The sequence below is a fragment of the Oxyura jamaicensis genome, chromosome 1 (assembly GCF_011077185.1).
Source record: "Oxyura jamaicensis isolate SHBP4307 breed ruddy duck chromosome 1, BPBGC_Ojam_1.0, whole genome shotgun sequence".
NCBI classification, from domain to species: domain Eukaryota; kingdom Metazoa; phylum Chordata; class Aves; order Anseriformes; family Anatidae; genus Oxyura; species Oxyura jamaicensis.
This window is the reverse complement of record NC_048893.1, coordinates 41,546,146-41,565,474: the sequence shown is the minus strand read 5'-3', so window position 1 is coordinate 41,565,474 and position 19,329 is coordinate 41,546,146. Positions and strand designations below refer to the sequence as shown.

General features: G+C 35.6%; 1 protein-coding gene and 1 long non-coding RNA gene across 11 annotated transcripts in view; one reads left to right on the top strand and one right to left on the bottom strand.

Moving 5' to 3' along the window:
* PPP1R12A (protein phosphatase 1 regulatory subunit 12A) overlaps positions 1 to 19,329 on the top strand; it is a 126,094-nt gene that overhangs the window by 83,754 nt on the left and 23,011 nt on the right. For 4 of the 10 annotated variants that reach the window (XM_035334824.1, XM_035334842.1, XM_035334828.1 and 1 more), the window contains exons 10-19: positions 2,852 to 2,968; positions 3,331 to 3,546; positions 4,325 to 4,419; positions 7,780 to 7,902; positions 9,775 to 9,936; positions 10,381 to 10,557; positions 14,226 to 14,316; positions 16,105 to 16,302; positions 16,481 to 16,649; positions 18,651 to 18,769. In XM_035334824.1, the coding sequence (XP_035190715.1) occupies positions 2,852 to 2,968; positions 3,331 to 3,546; positions 4,325 to 4,419; positions 7,780 to 7,902; positions 9,775 to 9,936; positions 10,381 to 10,557; positions 14,226 to 14,316; positions 16,105 to 16,302; positions 16,481 to 16,649; positions 18,651 to 18,769 (1,467 nt within the window). The remainder of the gene's footprint in view (positions 1 to 2,851; positions 2,969 to 3,330; positions 3,547 to 4,324; positions 4,420 to 7,779; positions 7,903 to 9,774; positions 9,937 to 10,380; positions 10,558 to 14,225; positions 14,317 to 16,104; positions 16,303 to 16,480; positions 16,650 to 18,650; positions 18,770 to 19,329) is intronic. The other 6 variants (XM_035334836.1, XM_035334888.1, XM_035334869.1 and 3 more) reach the window with 4 other exon arrangements.
* LOC118171632 lies at positions 274 to 18,915 on the bottom strand. The gene is made up of 3 exons (XR_004753287.1): positions 18,783 to 18,915; positions 9,142 to 9,144; positions 274 to 285 (listed from the first exon to the last, which is right to left on the bottom strand). It is a non-coding gene; the product is annotated as an uncharacterized LOC118171632 (long non-coding RNA).

The following is a 19,329-nucleotide window of genomic DNA, read 5'->3' as shown; positions in this document are numbered from 1 at the left end:
TGAATAGATTGCCAACATATTTTATTTTTCTGCAGAAAACTGTTCAAGTTTTGTAAATTTTGAAATTTGAGTGAACAGTTTTGATTCTAAACAGGAATGTAAAATATATAACTACAATATAGCTGAACACAAGATCAATTTAAAAAAGCAAAAATCTGTTGCACAGTGACTGTAATTCTTGTTTTTGTTTTTGCTTTTTTGTTTTTGTTTTCTGAAGCTAAACTTCATCTTTCAAAAGTCTTTTTTTATGCCAGACTCCTCCTAAAGTTTTAGAAACTACTGTCACTCTTAAGGCAAGAGATCCAGGTATGACTTTTGAGAGTCCTTAGAAGTATTCAGCTAGTGCTAGAAGTTGAAAATGAGAGGCACAGAAATTGTAAATAATATTTGAACTAAGAAAATGCTGTAGGTTCTAGCCCTGATTTCAGTATGGTTAGGATCTAATCGAAGAACCAGAGGATCAGAGCACGTAATTTGTGATTGGTGCAAAAAATTTATTCATCTCAAAAACATAGCCATCAAAACCATATTGCTTATAGGAAGCTTGATTTGAAAAGTTAGTTGGAATGAATGTTGGGTTTGCTTGTCAAAAGGGAGAAAGGTATGCCTGTAGAAAAAAATTACAATAGATAATAATGCACAGTCACAAGGTTGTATGCAAGTCAGTCATTCAGAATATGTAAGCAGACTGGATAGCAAGCCAGTAGAGCTTCCTTTGTCATCTCTTACAAGTTTTCTTCACATGTCATAATCAAAGCTTACCCCTCTACAGATGTTTCTGGATAAATGTGACTAGGATACACTGAAACCACAGCAGAGAGGGAAGACGTACTACAGGGGGAATATTATGTATTGCATTTAGCTTCCTGGCGCTTACTGGAGTTGTTTCATATACACAACAGAACCTAATAATACTTCATCTTAAAAAGTATAGGTTAGAACCTAATGGTTAGCACCTTTTCATGTAAAAGATCAAGGGAGTATATTTTAAATTGCCCAACTGCGTCATATTATGCGATACTGTGCAACAGGGTTGGGCCAACTTCCCTGATCCTAAAAGCTGCTTTATAAAAATCATCATGACTGATATCCACAAAATTTCTCTTAAAAAAGCGTTAAGAGCAAAAGGTAATTGTGGGCATGGCTCACTGGCAGGAATGACTACTGTTTCCCCTCTCTGAGCCCTTGTGGCTGGGCAAACAGCTAGATTCCAGGGTGATCTTGTGATGTTAATCTAAACAGTTTGCACTGGCTGAGTTAGGAGTTATGGTTCTCTGTCATGGGAGCTGAATTTGGGTTGCTCAAGAGCTGCAGAGAACTCAAGAGCCACAAGTTTTCCATGCAAACTGTAGCAAATGGGGCTCTCAAACCATAGCAAACGGGGCTCTGGGGGAAAGGGAAGACATTGTGAGGAATTTCTGGTTTGCCAGCTGTACTTCACTGCAGAGAACACAAACATACAGTGTGAAGCTAACTTCAGGGAAACAGGCCTACTGTATAGTTTATCTTTTTGAAGACGGTTCAGTAATACAAGCATTTCTGACAGTTGTTCAGTTTAACCAATATGCTCTCCACCCAGTTTTTGTATTGGAATTAATTATGTTTGCATGCTTCATATTCTGAGGTGTCTAAGACTTTAAATACTTCATTTTTCTTGGAATTGTCTGAACTTCATCTTGCAGTGAAAGTTTCCAGCTTGTGCCTTTCAATCCATTTATTTCATACTATGCAACAGCCTTTAAGCTATATGACCTTCAGTGACAGGATGCTATCAAATCATTGCATGTTTGGGGTATGGCTTGGTATTCCAGAGTTGAATGATCAGTTAAACAGATTTTTTCTTGGTACGTGATTAAATTATGATGTATGAAAAAGTTTTGATAAGAAGTAAGTATGATTTTAAGCTAATTGAAAACCTTTTGCAAATCAGCAACACATTAGCATTTAGTTTGTTCTAATTTTATTGTGCAATAACTAATAGTTTATCTTATTTTTCTGTCTTCAAGGCAAAAAGTGCAGGTTAAAAGTACACTGCAGTTATCTTTCCACAATTAAATGTAAAAGTCTTAGGGTCTTCTGTATTTACAAAATAAATGTCTGTTTATATCAGGCTGGTCATTTTGTAAAATGCTATGTAAGTATGACTTGGAGAAGCAGTTGCAGCTCATGTCAGTGAACAAACAGGATTTAAACTGTTTTTACTAAAAAAAAAGGGTAGAACAGCACTGGTACAGGTACAAGTTGGTTTGAAACTACTCTTGCACCTGCTTCTTCAGGCTTGCGATGTCTGTGCTGCTGCAGTTACTCTTCTGATTTTACACCATAGATGTCTGAACCATGTTGTTCACAGCAGTGTGCTAAGCTTGAATTTGGGTTTTCTTACATCTCTGTCGCATTCAATAACGCGACATTCTGTCTGAGGACACTAAACTTGGGCAAGTGTGTGAGTAAAAGTATGGGTTTGATAACTAAGCTAGCATGTGATCATATGAAGGGATCTGAATGTAATATGAAAGAAGATGAGAAGGGTAATGGATATGTTAGCGTGAATCATGTAATATTCTCCAGCATATGATGATTTAGGCATGGACCTGTTAGGTCTACAAGCTCTGCTGTCCTATTCTATGCAAACTGTAGTTCTGTCACTGAGCTAGCTAAACATGTTGTGCTGTGTTTAATAAGAATCTGTTACTAAAGTCGTAATTGTCTTTCTGCTTTTTGGTATTATGTGGTGTAATGAAGAGCTACATGACATAAGTGTGGGAACAAACTATGTGCTTTTGAAACAACCTGCTGTTTCTATTTTCTGTTCTTTCAATCTTCATCTTTGTCTTGTCTTAATTGGCTTTAGTATGATTTCATTCCTCCTATCATGCCTGTCGTGGAGTCAGTAGATCCTGCATCATGGCGGCAGGGCTTGCGCAAAACTGGCATTGTTCTTGTGCCCAATAAGGGTGAAAAATCTATGGTGAGGTTCTGGTGTGCACAGGTTTGTGTACAGGTTGCAAAATAACATATTTAATCAAAGGGTTGATACCAGATTTGCATGGTTTTAAGTTTGTACTGCCTGATCACTGTGTTTATTACAAAGTGTGAGTTTTTCCAAGCTAACTTCTAGAGGAGTAGTGTTCCTTGACCAGTTTTATGTTTTTTATCTCATTAACTAATTCAAGAGAAAAGCGTGTAGGTTGTCTCTCACCATAACTCCCCCAAGAATTCAGTACTCCCATGATTATTAAAAGTAGTTGTGTTCTCACATCTCTGCAAGGATCATGAATTACCACGGATACTACAAATTAATAGCCTTTAATTTTCTGCTGTGTTTTACAGTTTCCAACATCTACAACCAAGGTTTCTCCCAAAGAAGAAGAGAGGAAAGATGAATCTCCTGCTTCATGGAGATTAGGTCTTAGAAAAACTGGTAGTTACGGTGCACTTGCAGAGATTACTGCTTCCAAAGAAGCTCAGAAAGAAAAGGACGCTGCAGGTGTTATGCGTTCTGCTTCAAGTCCTAGACTTTCCTCTTCGTTGGACAACAAAGAAAAGGTAATCTTTTTCAGTGTGAAACAGCATTTTGAGGAACTTTGCTTAGCATAGGTGTTTATTGTAAAAGGAGGACATTCTCTTTAGAGTTTACTGCACATTTATTGTTTACTAAAATTCCAAACCAATAAATTACACAGCTTCTGTATAGTATTTTAAAAGTACAATATGCACCATCACTTTCTGGTGACCTGGTACATGGGTCTGGGGCTTTTCCCTTTCTGGGACTTTCACTGACAGTAGTGGTATTTTTTACAGTTAAGGGAAACCAGAGGGTTGACAGTTTTGGCATCATTTGGAGAGCCGTGTTGATAGACTCTTCTGAAAAAGGAAGCTCTTTTTGTATTCTGTAGTCTTTTTTTATTTACAAAAATTTAATTGCATAATTAAACACAAATGTACTGCAGTCCTTAGCAAAAGACTAATTTGGAACAGATATGCTTATAACATATGGTTCTTTTTCAAGTTTAAATCTGGTTTTGGGATAAGGAATAATACTAAACTATACCATATAAGAATACTGAAATAGTTGTTTTCAGTAAGTAGTTTTCTGTTTCCTGCAGCTTAAACGGAAATCAAGGCATTTGCATAACTAGCATGAAAACATAAACGGTTCCCTTTACCTGTTTTAATCTTTATGATATTTAACTAAAGCTTAAAACTTGTATAGGTTGTATAACGGGGTCACAACAAATACAGATGAAGTTGTCATAATGATGATTTTCCAGCTTATAGGAGTATAATCAATGATAGTAGCACTTGGTAAAAATATGTCTTTCAGGAGAAAGATGGAAAAGGAACTAGACTTGCATATGTTGCACCTACAATACCAAGACGACTGGCCAGTACCTCTGACATAGATGAAAAAGAAAACAGGTGACTCCAAATTTATAATTACTGTTGAATATAAAATTATGTGATTTTAGAGTGGCTGACAAACTTGCAGATATGAAGACAATGCTGGTTTACAGCAATATACTTTTCCATAGATTATGCTAATCCTAATCTGTAGAGTAATCCCAAAGGTTTTTGATTTTGTAAATCATAAATTATTTTACTACAGGAGCTGATCTGGGCATTGAGTGTTGTCATTTTAGGAGAGGAAATATATGCAAAATAAAAAATTGTAAACTTTAAACTATTGAAGGGTACTGAAGGATTTTTACTGATTTGTCGTGAACCGTCTAGTGTGGATACTGGGATTCATTATTACTTCTGCTGAAAAAAAAATATTTTTCTTATAGTGCTTGGTAAAACTGTATCATGTGTCAGCAGCTGTTTACAGAAGTCATAGTGGTTCTTTTGTAACCTCCACTTCTATTTTTCTTGTTTGCTTGTTGGCCTTTCATCTTCTTTTGGAGATACTTCCTTTACTGATCATTTTTATTCAGCTTTCAGTATAAAGGGAATAAAATGTTCAGATGCACAGGCCTGTCACTTGTTAGTTGGAGTACTTTCATGGCATATTTACATTGTCAGAACCTTCCAATTCTTCACTACTCTCTTTTATTGTGGTTCTATTTGGCTGCTTTCTTGAGTTTCAGTATATTACACGTAGTACAAAATGTTTGTCTCGTTTGTCAGATTGTGTCTAGATAGCTGGATTTTGGATGGCCTGAAATGAAAATACTTCTCATTGCTCCACAATAATCATTATCTATAAGACTGACAAATCTCCTTATGTCTGAAGAGGTTTTCTGTTGCTACTGTTGAGAACCGTTCAGTTCAGAGAAAACACACGATAAATGCTGTTTTTTCTTAAGATTGCAGAATATTGCCTAAGTTCAGCGTCTGGGTGACAAATTCTGTTTTGAAACAGGGATATTCCAGATCTCATACTCCTGTGAAGTTCAGCTTAGTTTGTTGGCATCTGTTTTGTTACACCCTGGTTGAGTTTGTGATCTCAAGGAACATGGGCCTGGCACGCGGCAAAGTCAGGACCCTGAACTTGCACAGGACAAACTTGCAGCAGTTCAAATACCTAGTAGATGAGATCCCCTGGAACACTGTCGTTAGGGACAAAGGATCTGAACAGAGGTGGCAACTTGGTAAGGATGCTTTGAAGAGGGCAAGAACTCTTCCATCCCCATGTGTAAGAAAGCGAGCAGGGAGGCCGGGAAACCTGGATGGTTGAGCAAGGACCTGCTGCTCAGACTGGGGTGTAAGAAGGAGATGCACAGGCAGTGGAAGCCCGGACATGTGGCCTGGGAAGAGTACAGGGATGCCCCATCCCTGGAGGTGTTCATGATCAGGGTGGATGAGGCCCTGGGCAACCTGATCTAGTGGGTGGCATTTTTGCCTATGCAGGGTGGTTGGAACCAGATGGTCTTTAAGTTCTCTTTCAATCTGAGCCGTTCTATCATTCTACTATATTCTTATTTGAAGTTGAATGCATTAGTCAGTTTTGGTTTGTTTATAACAGAGATTGTTCTTGTTTCATGTTTTATTCTTCTAAGAGCTTCTCAAATGACTGTCTGAAACTGGCTTGACCAGATGATAATTTAAGATTGGGATAAATATTTAATTGTAATTTATTTCTTATAATTTTTTATTGTTTGTAGCAAAAGGATTAAAAGTTGGTGCAGTGTTGAGGTTTATTTAGTCTCTTTGGCATACCGTCATGACTTATTCACAGACACAGGTCCAAAAGCGGGTACCAGCAATATTATGTTTTTCCTCATATGTATTGGGTGACCTGAGATCAGTGTCATCAGTCCTGACAGTGTTGTCTGAGCAGTTGACCTGAGGATATTCTTCATTCCTTGGTGTACAAAAGGTGAAGCATGCTTTTAGGCCAGCCTTTTTAGGCGCCAGTACCTCGCCTAGTGTATGACTTGGCAGACAACCCAGAGTATTTATATAAAACCATGAGAGATTTTTGACTTTTGGTCTGACCTTTTTTACGGTGACCAATTTAACTTCCTGCCCTACAGATACATTAATTAATTACTAAGGGTTCTGCACTTGTCCCAGATCTCTGTCTTTGTTGCATAGCTTAATGCTGTGTTCTTGTTGCACCTGTCTGAACACCTGCTTGTCTAGATAATAGATGATGTCGTGTAATCCATCTAACTTCCTACTGTGAGTAATGGAAAGGACTTCCAGATGAATCCTAGTTGGGCCTTTAGATAAACAAATCTTAGACATCCAGCCTCAGAAGTGTAGCCAGTGCTACAAGAAGAGTGCTGAAGTCTGTAGAGTCTTGGCAAAGCTAAACCTTCAGCAATTATTAAAATTTGTCATGCAGCAGGACTTAAGATGTGTGGTAGGTAATATCTCAGAATTAGTGTTTCTCCTTGTTTGTAAGATGTAGCATTGCATTGGCCTGTGTTTGATCTTTTTCTGAGGTTGTTTGCAACTGCAGAAATGCTACTATACATTTCTGTGCAATAGGATGTATTTGGAGTAAATTCTGAAGTTCACAAGTATCTTGTGAACTTCACCTCTTTACAAGATTTTATTTTCCCTCACATATACAGTTGCCTTTTTTATATAGTTTTGTGCAAGACATTTCTTTCTTCCTTCTATATGAACTTTACTTCAGATCTTGAGCTTATGTTAGACACTGAGTTTTTTTTGTATTAGTATCAGTTTTCAGAGCCATTTTTCTAAGCGGATTTTTGCAACGTTATTTCTTGCTGCTATAAACTGCAACAACAGAATGGAAATTCCTCATGACTAAAGTAATGTCAGCTAGTGATATGTGGCAGGCCACTCAGGAATGGCTACTGCAGACCTGTTTATACTAGCCTACAGTATCATCAGTTCTAAAGGGTAGTCGGCTTTTGAACTTCGCATTATGACATCCACAAATGAATAATCCTATGAAACCAACTTCTGAAAACACCAGGTAGTTTTCCCTTGATTGCACTGGATTTTATCTCAGGAGCAACCAAGGAAGCCTCTTGATCCTTGTTGGAGAGAAACAAAGCCAATAATGATCACAGATAAAAGCTGATGTTTGACTTCCTATTGATTAAATCCCCTTTAACAGTATTTTTCTGAAACTTCTATTATACTTCAAACAATGTTAATATGAATCTGATATTTTTCTACAGGAGCTTGAAAATTACTGTATGTATCAGGTCACTTTATTCCTGTTCTGCATTGTTACTTTTATTTTAAATGCATTATCCACACACAAGTTTTTCATCTTTAATTTGAAACTCATTTTCAGCTTGCATCAAAATCAAACTGCTTTAATATGAGTGTGCTAAATTAAAATCTTATTTACAGGGACTCGTCTGCTAGCTCAATACGTGGTGGTAGTTCCTATGCAAGGAGAAAATGGGAGGAAGATGTCAAGAAAAACAGTTTGAATGAAGGTCCTACATCATTAAACACAAGTTATCAAAGAAGGTGTGGGATTTTCTCTTGTTTTAAAATCAAAATAATTTTACAAATTAAAATAAAAAAATAATTCCTGAATCCTTAACTTTGTAAGGACAGTTTAAAATTGAATGGTGACATGTTAAAATGACGTTCATAGTAATCACAAAGTATGTACTTAAGCTGAGGTACAAGCTCATGTGCTTGTTTTAAGCTACACCATTTTACCAGCTTAGAGTGTTACAGCAACTGCTATATAAAGTTATATGTTTTTTTTATTCCTATTGTTTATTTCAGTTTGAGATTATTTTGACTCCTTCCAGATTTGATCAGGAACCAAAGATAACTATTTTAAATGTTGGAATCGTAGTGATTCTGCCTGATACCTGAAAAGAAGAGGGAAAAAACACTGAATTCTGCTAGTGATAGTATCAGAGGTCTTGGTCTGCTGTCCATAGTGGTAGATTACAGCCATGCCTACCTTGAATATCGCCATTATAGAATGCAAACGTAAAACTAAAACTCACTTGAATGTAAACTAAATGATGATTAATATGAAAATACCTTTCAGGTGTACATGGCTCTCATCTTGCAGGATTTTCTCAGAATGGATCATATCCAGGAATTAATACATGATTAGTCTTACTGTGTAGTTTCAGTGGAGCTATTTGAGTGAAGTTCTTCATTGATATTAATGAAGTGGGCAATAAATACCTAAAATGAATAGATCAGAAGTTTGACATTCAGGTAGCTAAGCTGCATACTGATAGATGCCGATGACGTACATGGTGATAGGTGCTATCTTTTTCAGTCCTGACATTGATGTGTTTTCAGTAGCATGTAGTCAGGCCGTTTCATACAGTACAGGTCATCTTATATCTTTGCTAACCTCTTGCCTTAAAAAGAAAACTAAGTTTTCTTAAGATCGAGTATAGGAGAAATATTGCACAGATTTCACGTTCTGGGTGGAAAATATTAAGTTTGATTTATGAAAACTATCTTTGCATAATAGCTTTTATCAGTATTATGCTCCAGACTTCAAACACCATGTAGATAGCCCTTTAATATGGTACATGGTGTTTTAATTGTGCATTTTCTTAGCTGCTCTTGTACAAATGAATTTTTCTTGGCCATTTTAGAATTGATAGCAAAAGAAAGAAAGATCGATAGCAGAATGACAAACAGCCATTTTTCCTTAAATCTTTTCGAGTTAGTAATGTGATGTTCTGTTGGTCCTAACTGTGGGTTCTAAAGTTCACACATGAAAACATCCTGTCTTGGTAATGTAAAATCTGTTCAGCCAGAACCAGTGGGATAAAAATGTGGAAACGTCTGCATCGTCGCTACAACTAGAAGAGTGAGGGAAAAGCATGGGTGGGAGGTTAATCTTTCTGGGAGTGACAAGAGGTTTTTGTTTGTTTGTTTTCTTGCTTTTTTAAAAAGGACGTCTGTTGAAAATTGTTACAGGAGTGATATCAATGACATTTTCTTTTCTGACAAGCAGTGGAGTAAAGTTCTGTATTTTCAGAGGTCTTCAGTGTGGGTGAAAGAAGAGCAGCTTAAAAATGGAATGTTGAGGGCTTGGTGTGAGTACTTTGGTGTGAGTACTTTGCAATCAAGACAAGTATCAACCAGTGAGATGCCACTTTCTCTCTCATTTCTGTGGAGGAATGGTCAGGTCTGTTGCCTTCAGAAGTTGGAAGTTAAAAGTCCTTCTCAATGAAATAATGAAGAAAATGGCGTTTGGAAAAGCTTCTTTTGCCCACAACGTTTCCAGAACTCAATTGAAACATAGAATAGACAGGCAGGAGTTCAATGGATCATTCACATCTTTGTGATATCTTAATGAACAAAGAAAGATAAATCATACAAATGTATTCATTGTAAATGTCTCTCCTTCAGTGGCTCCTTTGGTAGAAGACAAGATGATTTGATTAGTTCTAATGTTCCAAGTACTGCATCAACAGTTACCTCGTCTGCTGGTCTTCAGAAAACACTGCCCGCCAGCGCAAACACTACTACAAAGAGTACAACGGGTTCTACTTCAGCAGGTGTACAAAGCAGGTAATGCCAGCAGTATACTTTTTGTTGTTCTTTTTTTGTCAGGTCTACTATGTGCTTATGTACGTGCATGCGTTCTTGTTTAGTAGATCATGGGGCTCTGGATTTTTTCACTTTCCTGTTCAATTTCTTTTAATTTTATACAATTTGGCTTAAATCATGCATGGCTTTCTACTGTAAAGTGACAGCCATGTTATTATAAAAAAATAAATCCAATATTCAAATTGATGGGTGAAGAATAAGAATCCAAGTATTGTGAACTATTCAATTCCTAATTCATTCAATTTAATAGCTCAAGTTGAGCTTTCACAGTAGAGACATTTCTCAGTTTGCTTTTAAAAAAAATCCGTCCCTCAAGTTACATGTTATTAGTTGTTTAGTAAAGTGCTTTCATTGTTTAGCTGTTTCCTTTTCTCTTTTTTTGTGTTGCTGCTTGTTATGCTGTAGTACCTCAAATCGTTTGTGGGCTGAGGATAGTACTGAGAAAGAAAAGGAAAATGTTCCTACAGCAGTGACGGTTCCTGTTGCACCATCTGTTGTAAATGCTACGGCCACTACCACAGCCATGACTACAGCTACTTCTGGCACTGTGTCCTCAACATCAGAGGTCAGGGAGAGACGGAGGTGTGTAAAGGTCCTAAGAGTAATGTTGCTCTTGTACAAAAATAATATTTTTTTCTTATTTAAAGGAATGTGTTGGTTACCACAAATTTGGATAGTACAGTATGTAAAGCAGTGGTATTTGCTTGCTGTTTATTGAAACAACTACCAAGATGCCTCAGTTTATCTATTGAAAAATCTCATCCGTGAAACTTAAACTTCGATACTGTGTATTTTGGCTGTCCTTGGGTTCTCATTTTGTATGCAGTATTTTTATATTTGTATTTCTGTTAATACGTGAGTCCTCTGAAAAATTCCCATAATGGAACTACATAAAAAACACTGAATTAAAACTAAGAAAATCAATAAGTACTTACTGCAAAGGCATTGCTGCTGTCTACCATGGCACATCTGTTGTGCCAAAGGCAGTATGCTGACAAGTGACTACTTAGTATTTTTTTCAGTCATTTTGTATGTCTGCCATTACAAAGAGAAGAGTGTTGAACCAAACACATTTTGTTCATTTCATAGCAATCATTTAGGGTTTCTTCCATTTGAAACATGATAAACAGTTGTAAATGCAATGGTTTAAGAGGTATTCAATATGAAGAAGGAGTAAGAAGCTGATGTAAAGTTTAAGAATACAGCATTTTTTTCTGTTACGCCTACATGTAGGATGAGTTACAATTGATGCATATGTTTCCGTAAATAGGTGACACCTACTATTTATGAAAGCAAAATAGTAAGATTTCACAAGGTTGTTAATTCCTGTTAGTCTTCCCTGGGTTCTGATTATTTTCAATATTTATAAAAGTTTATCCCATATCCCCTGTGCTGAAATGCACATTCAGATTTCTGTGTTGCTGTTTTATTAGTTTTGAAATGCAGCTACTATGTCAGTGGTGGACCTGTATCTCATTCATAGATTCCACATACCTTTAACCATGTTTAGGATATTCGTAGTCCATTTTCCTTTCATATCCCAAACTGCGATGAACTACATTCTTTTAAATAGGGATTTTTTTATTTTCTATGATTCGGGAGGTGCCCACAGGTGCTTACCACCATTTTCATAACAACCATAGCCAAAACCTGCATATTCCATAGTGCAATTTGACAAAGCAAAAGCAACAAAATGTATAATTTTTCTAAAAACAGTTTCAAATTAAAATGCAAATGGTATTTCAGTCTCATATGAGCTAGAAAAACGAGGAGATCTAGAATTAAGGCTTTCGCTGTCTCGTTTGCTCTCACTAACATGTGTATACTAATATACATATACTACATATGTTTTAGATACCTGCAATTGGCCTGAAATTCTTTCCTTTTCATCTGACTCAGGGGCCAATTGTATAATGTACTGTTGTATTCGTGACGGCGTGTTAAAATATCCATTGTGTTAACAGTCAGCAAAGTCGGAATAATTTCTGTGTGCGTGTGAGAAGGTAGTGCCCTCAATATGTGCACATGCATATCTATCTGTATATATACAGATACATATCTCTCTGTGTGTGTACGTGTATCTATGTGTATGTTTATATGCACATGAAGAAATTTTGTTCGTTCATGAATTTTTTTCTGTTAAATATTTTCTTAAGAAATGAAGTTGATTAATCCATATTTATAGACCGGAAGTATGTTAATTGGAAAATATGTTTGAAGTAGTATTTCAAATAGTATATGAAAAGTAAGCACGCTATGAACTACTTTTAGTAATGAAATACGTAATGGTGCATCCTTTCAGAATGTACTGAAGAAGCTATATTCTTCATCTGATTTTCAGGATTGCTTTAGAAAAACATGGACGAGAGTGACAAACTTGAATCTTTAAAATCTTTGTATGATGAATACATAGTTGACCTGTGAGGCATACACAGAGGATGCTGGGCCAGTTTCCAGTCTTGACAGTAGCTATAGAGTTGTCATTTTCCTTCAGCAAGGTTTAAAGCTTTTCACATTTTTGGATGGTAGGACTGGTATGTACACCCATTCCTACAGAGCAATTTGCAGCAGTTTTAAAACTGTAGAGGTTACACCTGCTCTGCAATCAAAACTGTCTTAGGTAGGTTAAAGCTTGTGTCTACCTATGTGGCTGGGGAATATATTGGCTGACTCTAAAGTGAGTCAAGTGCAAACCAGATTTATCTGATGAATTGTATTTCAGGCTAGCTAAAGCAGCTACTAGGCACCCTTTTCCTAATATAGATAGGGCCTAAGGGTCTAGGAAAACAGAAAACCTTATCAAAAATACTATTTGCAGGAGGACAAGATAGAGAAATGAAATGAATATAGTTCTTGAGAGTTTGAGTTTATTTTTAAAACTTAGAACCTTTTCAGAACTGTTTTAGTATTCCCTAACCTGAGAAACACATAATTAGGTGAACAAAAAGATGCTTCTTCCATAGACAAATGTTTTAAGTGTTAATAGGTGATAGCTTCCCAAACAAAGTATTTAAATCTGAGAAATTTCAGGAATAACTTCTTTACGGTTCAGGTGACGGAGCACTGGACCAGGCTGCCCAGAGAGGTTGTGGAGTCTCCTTCTTTGGAGATATTCAAAACCCACCTGGATGCCATCCTGTGTAACGTGTTCTAGGTGACCCTGCTGGAGCAGGGGGGTTGGACTAGACGATCTCTGGAGTCCCTTCCAACCTCAGGCATTCTGTGATTCTGTGAAATCATTAGCCAGTTATTAACAAATGAAATATAGAAATAATATAGTCAGAAAATATCATAGAATCTGATTCTGCTTTTAATGTAGCTTATTTTAACTAAAGGATCTCAGAGGGGTCTTATGTCTTAAGTAACCCTTCAGCAACCTTCAGTTTCTACTTTTTCAACTTTCTCCAATCTATTTAATCTAAGGATTAAAAAACATAATGGTAAATTATAACAGCGTTCTCAGAATGTTATGTAATAGAAAATCAACAAATGCTTTAAAAAGTTTAAGTTCTTTAACAATGGCTTTACATACATACATATATTACATACATACATATATATTTTTATGTATGTGTACATATGTGTTTTTTGTTTTTTTTTTTACCCCAATTGCCTGGGTTGGAAAATCTCTTTAAAGAGTCCTGGCCTTGCATGTTTACTGTAGTAGCCCTTTGGCTTTGATTACAATTACTTGCTTACTCTGCAGGATTGTTGTGGGATTCGTGAGGATTTATTTTTAAGGTCTGTTGTTTTAAAGGGCGTTGGATTACCCAAAGCACGGATGATTCGTGTGAAAATATGGTAACTACCTCCTTAAAGATTTTTAATCTCCTGTGCAATAGATGATATAATTAGGATTTCTGCATTAGCAGTACATACAGATTTTTCTGAAAGCCTAAAAGTTATGTTAAGGGCTTACCTGCATGTACACTCACATCACACACACACATATTTTGTCTGTAAATTTTTATGTTATATTTAGAGAAAAACAAATCTAAATTAAATAGGAAAACACTATGTATTTTAATCGAGCTGTAAGGCCACTAGCATGATGAACAGGTTATTATGATATAGATGATATAGTATGTATGATACATATAGTATATATGATACAGTAATTCATTTCTTATCTTTAAAGGTTTTCTTCTAACTGCTTTGGTTTTCATACGACGTTGTGAGTTTTTGTCTGACATTTAATGCATTTGTACAAAAATTACCGTTTGCTGATTTATTTGTAATTAACTCTTTAGATCATACCTCACTCCAGTACGGGATGAAGAGTCAGAGTCCCAAAGAAAAGCTAGATCCAGGCAAGCAAGACAGTCTAGAAGATCTACACAGGTATGGTTTTATTACAGCTTCTACATTTATGGAAAAGTATATAACTCCCTGAGTACAGTGCAGTTTTAATTTCCCATTAAAACTCCAAATGATCAATTGATCTTCCTGGTATAAACAACTTGTTACCAGATGAAGTAATTGCTTCTTATTTCCTTTATTCCCCTGAAAGCTTGAGGACCCCTCACTATGTCCTACCACAGAGTAATTTAATAGAAATTTGAAAGCAGTGATGCTTCCACTGAAGTTTTTGTTTGTGTTACGTGAAAGTGGCTTACTCAAGTAATTGTATTGCTTTTATGTAGATACGGACTTTGAATTCTCCAAGAACTAACAGCTTCTGTCTCAAAATTTTACTTGAGAATTAGGCATGGCATTTAATATGTACATTTACATACGTTTTTAAGTCTTTTCTGTATATGGACTGTTGAAGATAATTTGAGTTAACCAACATATAGATAGATGATAAGATCTATGACACAGAAAATACACATTCAGCCTAGTTTCCGTGGACACTTGGAAGTACTGGGGAACAGGTTTTTGATATTTGATATTTTGATATATTTGGAAGTTTTTCCCAATTTCTATGAGAGCTGCCTCATACTGAATTGCAGCCAGTGCAATCCTTGCATAGAAAAAGATGTGACAGTAGCAAAATAGATGATGTCTAAACAGGACTTGAATGCTTTGCGGGCACTGGAGCAATTACCAGCTACTATCTTCTGTGAAGTGTGTAAACCCTTCTCTCCTTCTCTGCTGGCAAACTGAGAATAATCAGCAAAATTGTCCTTAGATAAAACAGAACAAAGAAATACTTCATCCAGCATCCTTATCTGCATTAAGGCCAGATCTATAACTAAATTATTTACTGGCATTATTTTCAAACCTTTGTAATTCTAAACCCCTCAAACGTTTCTGGTTACCTTTCCTATTGAGAGATCCACATTGTTTGACATGGGTTTAGTGTAGTGGAGTTCTTTTCTACTTCTTGGTAGTAATCCAGAGTCCTGGAAGATTGTTAAACCACAGAGCAATAATTTTTGAATCTTTACAGTGAAAAAGCTGCAAGGAATTACTGTATTACAATATTATCAGCATAGCAATCAATTAAATAACTAATGAGCTGGGAATTTGGCTTTGGAATAGGTCACAAAGAATTTTGAGCAGTATCTCGGTAAAGACAGATAAGCTGAAAATTGCAGTACAGAAAAGTTCTCTCTAACTAAGAAGCTGTTTGCATCCTGGCTTCATTTGAAAACTAGCATTTAGCCTAAGAACAGCAAGGAGATAAGATATTAGTTACAACTTTCTGTAGTGCTATCAGTGTATTTCTTTGATGTGTTGTTAACCTAAAAATCCAGTTCCAGTGAGTGAATTTGTAGGTATCAATATTTCCAATTTTTTTTTTAATATTGTGTTTTTTTAGGTTCTTTCAAAAATGTTTATGATGGTTATGATGATATTAGAGGGAGCTAGTGGATTATTTAATGAGTTCTACATGTTTTTTCTACATGATCAGTATGTACTGTTTCAACTAAAAATGGTGTTACTGGAGAACCTGTGGTAGATCACATTAGAGCAAACACTTGCTGCTAATCAGAGAGGGATATTTGGTTCCAGGATTCAAGAGAAAAGTTTATAGGTAGAATATGTAGGTAGAATGTATTTTTTTTAATAGAGAAAAGTAATTTTCTTAAGCTCATTTTTGTATTTAATAATAAATAACGTGATCATCTACATTAATACAAGCTGATATGTTGTAACATTGTTTGCTGACTGCTATTTTCACAGGGTGTAACACTGACAGATCTTCAAGAAGCAGAAAAAACTATAGGAAGAAGTCGTCCCACACGAACCAGAGAACAAGAAAATGAAGAAAAGGAAAAGGAAGAGAAAGAAAAGCAAGACAAAGAAAAACAAGAAGAAAAGAAAGAATCTGAAACTAAAGATGATGATTATAGACAAAGATATTCCCGAACTGTTGAAGAGGTATTTTCATGATGGGTCTCTTTAGGTAGAGAAATTATATGAATCTTAACTCCAACTATAATACTGTAATTTTGGTGTTACTGTAAACAGTCATTTACATATTTACATGTTTTAATATCCTGTGGTTTATGTTTGTTTAATCTTTGTAAATTAATTTTGACATTTTTCTGCTGAATAGCCATATCATCGCTATAGACCAACTTCAACTTCAACTTCTTCATCATCCACCTCTTCGCTCTCCACCTCCACTAGCTCTCTTTCAACTTCAAGTCAACTAAACAGACCAAACAGCCTTATAGGTATAACTTCTGCCTATTCTCGGAGTGGAACAAAGGAAGGTGAGAGAGGTAGGACTACTGTCTGTGAAGTTATGTTTTTTTTTTCTTTTAGTTGCCAAAGGGCAATTTATGTTTGTAAAGACTGTTCAAAATGGGGTGTGATATGTAAGACCAGTCGTAGATACACGTCACTCCAGGTTCTTGTAACAAATCCCAAAACTTGCATGTAGAGAGGAAAAAAGACTTTGAGGACATGATGGCGTTTTTCAGTCTTAGGGTGTGTGAGTCTGGGTTCATTTCTGCTTTCACACAGCAACTGTAACAGAATATCATGCTTCTGAGTTTAAACATGCAGGTATCGAGGAGGAATTTTACTTGATTAAATAATTGCTAAGTAATTGGGGAGGAGGGTTAGTCTTACAGTGAAGGAATGAAACGATGCGTTCATGGTTTCATGAGCATCTGAAAACAGGAGTGAAAGGGATACTTCTGGTGGCAGTGTGGTGTTAGTTCATAATACATAGTGGAACCACACTAATATCTAACCAGTTTACGTTGTTTTACACTGACGATGAGATGCTCGATTCAGAGATTGGAAAGATGCTTTTCCTTGATGTCACGGATTTTTTGCCTAGAGTTTTATTCAAATGTGAATCATCTGCATTAATTCTTTAAAAATACTGTACCTGATCAGTTGCCTGTCAAAGGATGAAGCTGTTGACATATATTGTGATCTCCTGTACTCTCTCTGAGGTGTGGCACTGTTAAGCTGGGAGAAATACATTAATTCAAGTTATTGATATAGGATTACTGATGGAAAATGGTAATTTTATTATATGGAGGTTCAGATTAGATGATCCATTGATCAAATCTCCATGAACTATGCATCAGTATCACCTTGTTCTTTATATTGGTATTTTCTGAACAAGTTGTTAGGACTAAGCTTCAGTGATAAGATTTCTGATTTTGTTCCCCTCCATGAACTGAAATTTGAAATATAAATTTTCAGTACCGCATGCTTACTTTAGGAAACTCTTTCCAGACTGTTCTGTGGAAAAAAAAAATAATTATGGGTAAATATTAGCTACAGCAGTTTTTTGTTTTTTTTTTTTCAAATTATGATTTTAGGAGGAGAAATACATTACTGTCTGAAAGCTCAAAGGTAAAACATCAATTATTAGGAAAGGTCGGTGTTCAGCGTGAATACTTATATTTCCTCTTAGTTTAATTCTTGCTTCATGCTGAAGAATTCAATTTACCTCTGAAGAGCAGTGATGATACAGTTAAGTTAGTAGGGATGCTATGATTTGAACTCAACTGTATGGTTTCTTTCTCATAAAGGAATAGCAAACTGAACAAACTTCCTAACAGGTAAATAACTTCTGTTTGGGCAGGTTTGTTTAATTCTCTTTTTTGTGCAAGTTACTTGTAGGAGACCAAACAAAATTCTGAGTTCAAAATTCAGTTTTGAACTGCAATTACATTTCTTTTAAAGAAAAAGGAAATCTGTATTACAGAGTTAATTTAATCTTTGAGATCCAATTTTATTCTTCCTTCGATGGGCAAATGAAGAAGACTAATGAGAAAGGGGACTCTAAGGAGGACTTAACAGACTTTTAAAACATATTTTTTTAATAAGGAATTTTTGATGTAACCAAAAAAATCTTGTTTGAAGGATGATAAAGAACTAACTATCTTACACTTCTCTTTTGTACTTTTATATAACTATTGACACAAACGTTAATGAATTATTTTGTGAAAGTTTTGAAAATTGAATTTTAAGTGCAATTTATGGTGTGTTACTGTTACACTGAAGCATTTTGCTTAGGTAACTGTTTAGGTGGAATTAGTATTTTGCAATTGCTGTTCGACAATTGGAATGGTATTTATTTTAGAGTTGTGTTCTGAGGAATGCTTATTACAGCAAACCTTGTGGTAAGGTTTGTACCGAATTTATTTCAGGTAAAAATATTAATTGTAAGCATTTTAGAGACTGAGAAATATTTCAGTAGATTTTCAGAAAATCAGATTGTCTCATATTTAAATGAACAAGAAAGTTGTCATTAACAGAAGGGGGCAAAAAAGAGGAAGAAAAGGAAGAAGATAAGTCACAGCCTAAATCTATACGGGAAAGGCGGCGACCAAGAGAAAAACGACGATCTACAGGAGTTTCTTTTTGGACTCAAGATGTAAGTAAAAGACTGCCACTGCTGATTTATAGCCATAGTTTGTGGCAATATGGAATGCATATAGTGTATTCTTAACATGGAGAATAGTTTAGAATAATAGAGTATTTCACTAACTTGTTCTGGAGAAAATGGTGCTCATTCATTCTCTGTTTCTCCGTTGTGAAGCTTTCAGGAGCAAATTCAAAATCAAGTCTAAGTTATGCTGATAATGCTGAAAAAAATCTAGAATACTGTAATAACGTTAATGTAATAGGAATTAATCATAATTTAAAAAAAAAAAAAAAAAAAAGGGAAGAAAAATTATTTTCTATTACATGTATACCAAAGCTGTAAGAATGAGACTCATTATCTGGCATGTTACAAGTAGCTATGTACTTAAAGCTGAAAGAACTGTTGTCAAATTAGAAGTAATGTTGCCAGTGTTTCAGCAGATTACCTTTCCCTTTTCTTTGTCATAGGAACAGCATCTAATTTTGTAAAAGAAAGATTTTTCTGTGCCAAATGCAAAGCTCTGTTTCCTCTGCTGGTACTGAAAGCAAGCGCTTGTCTGAGAATTTTCG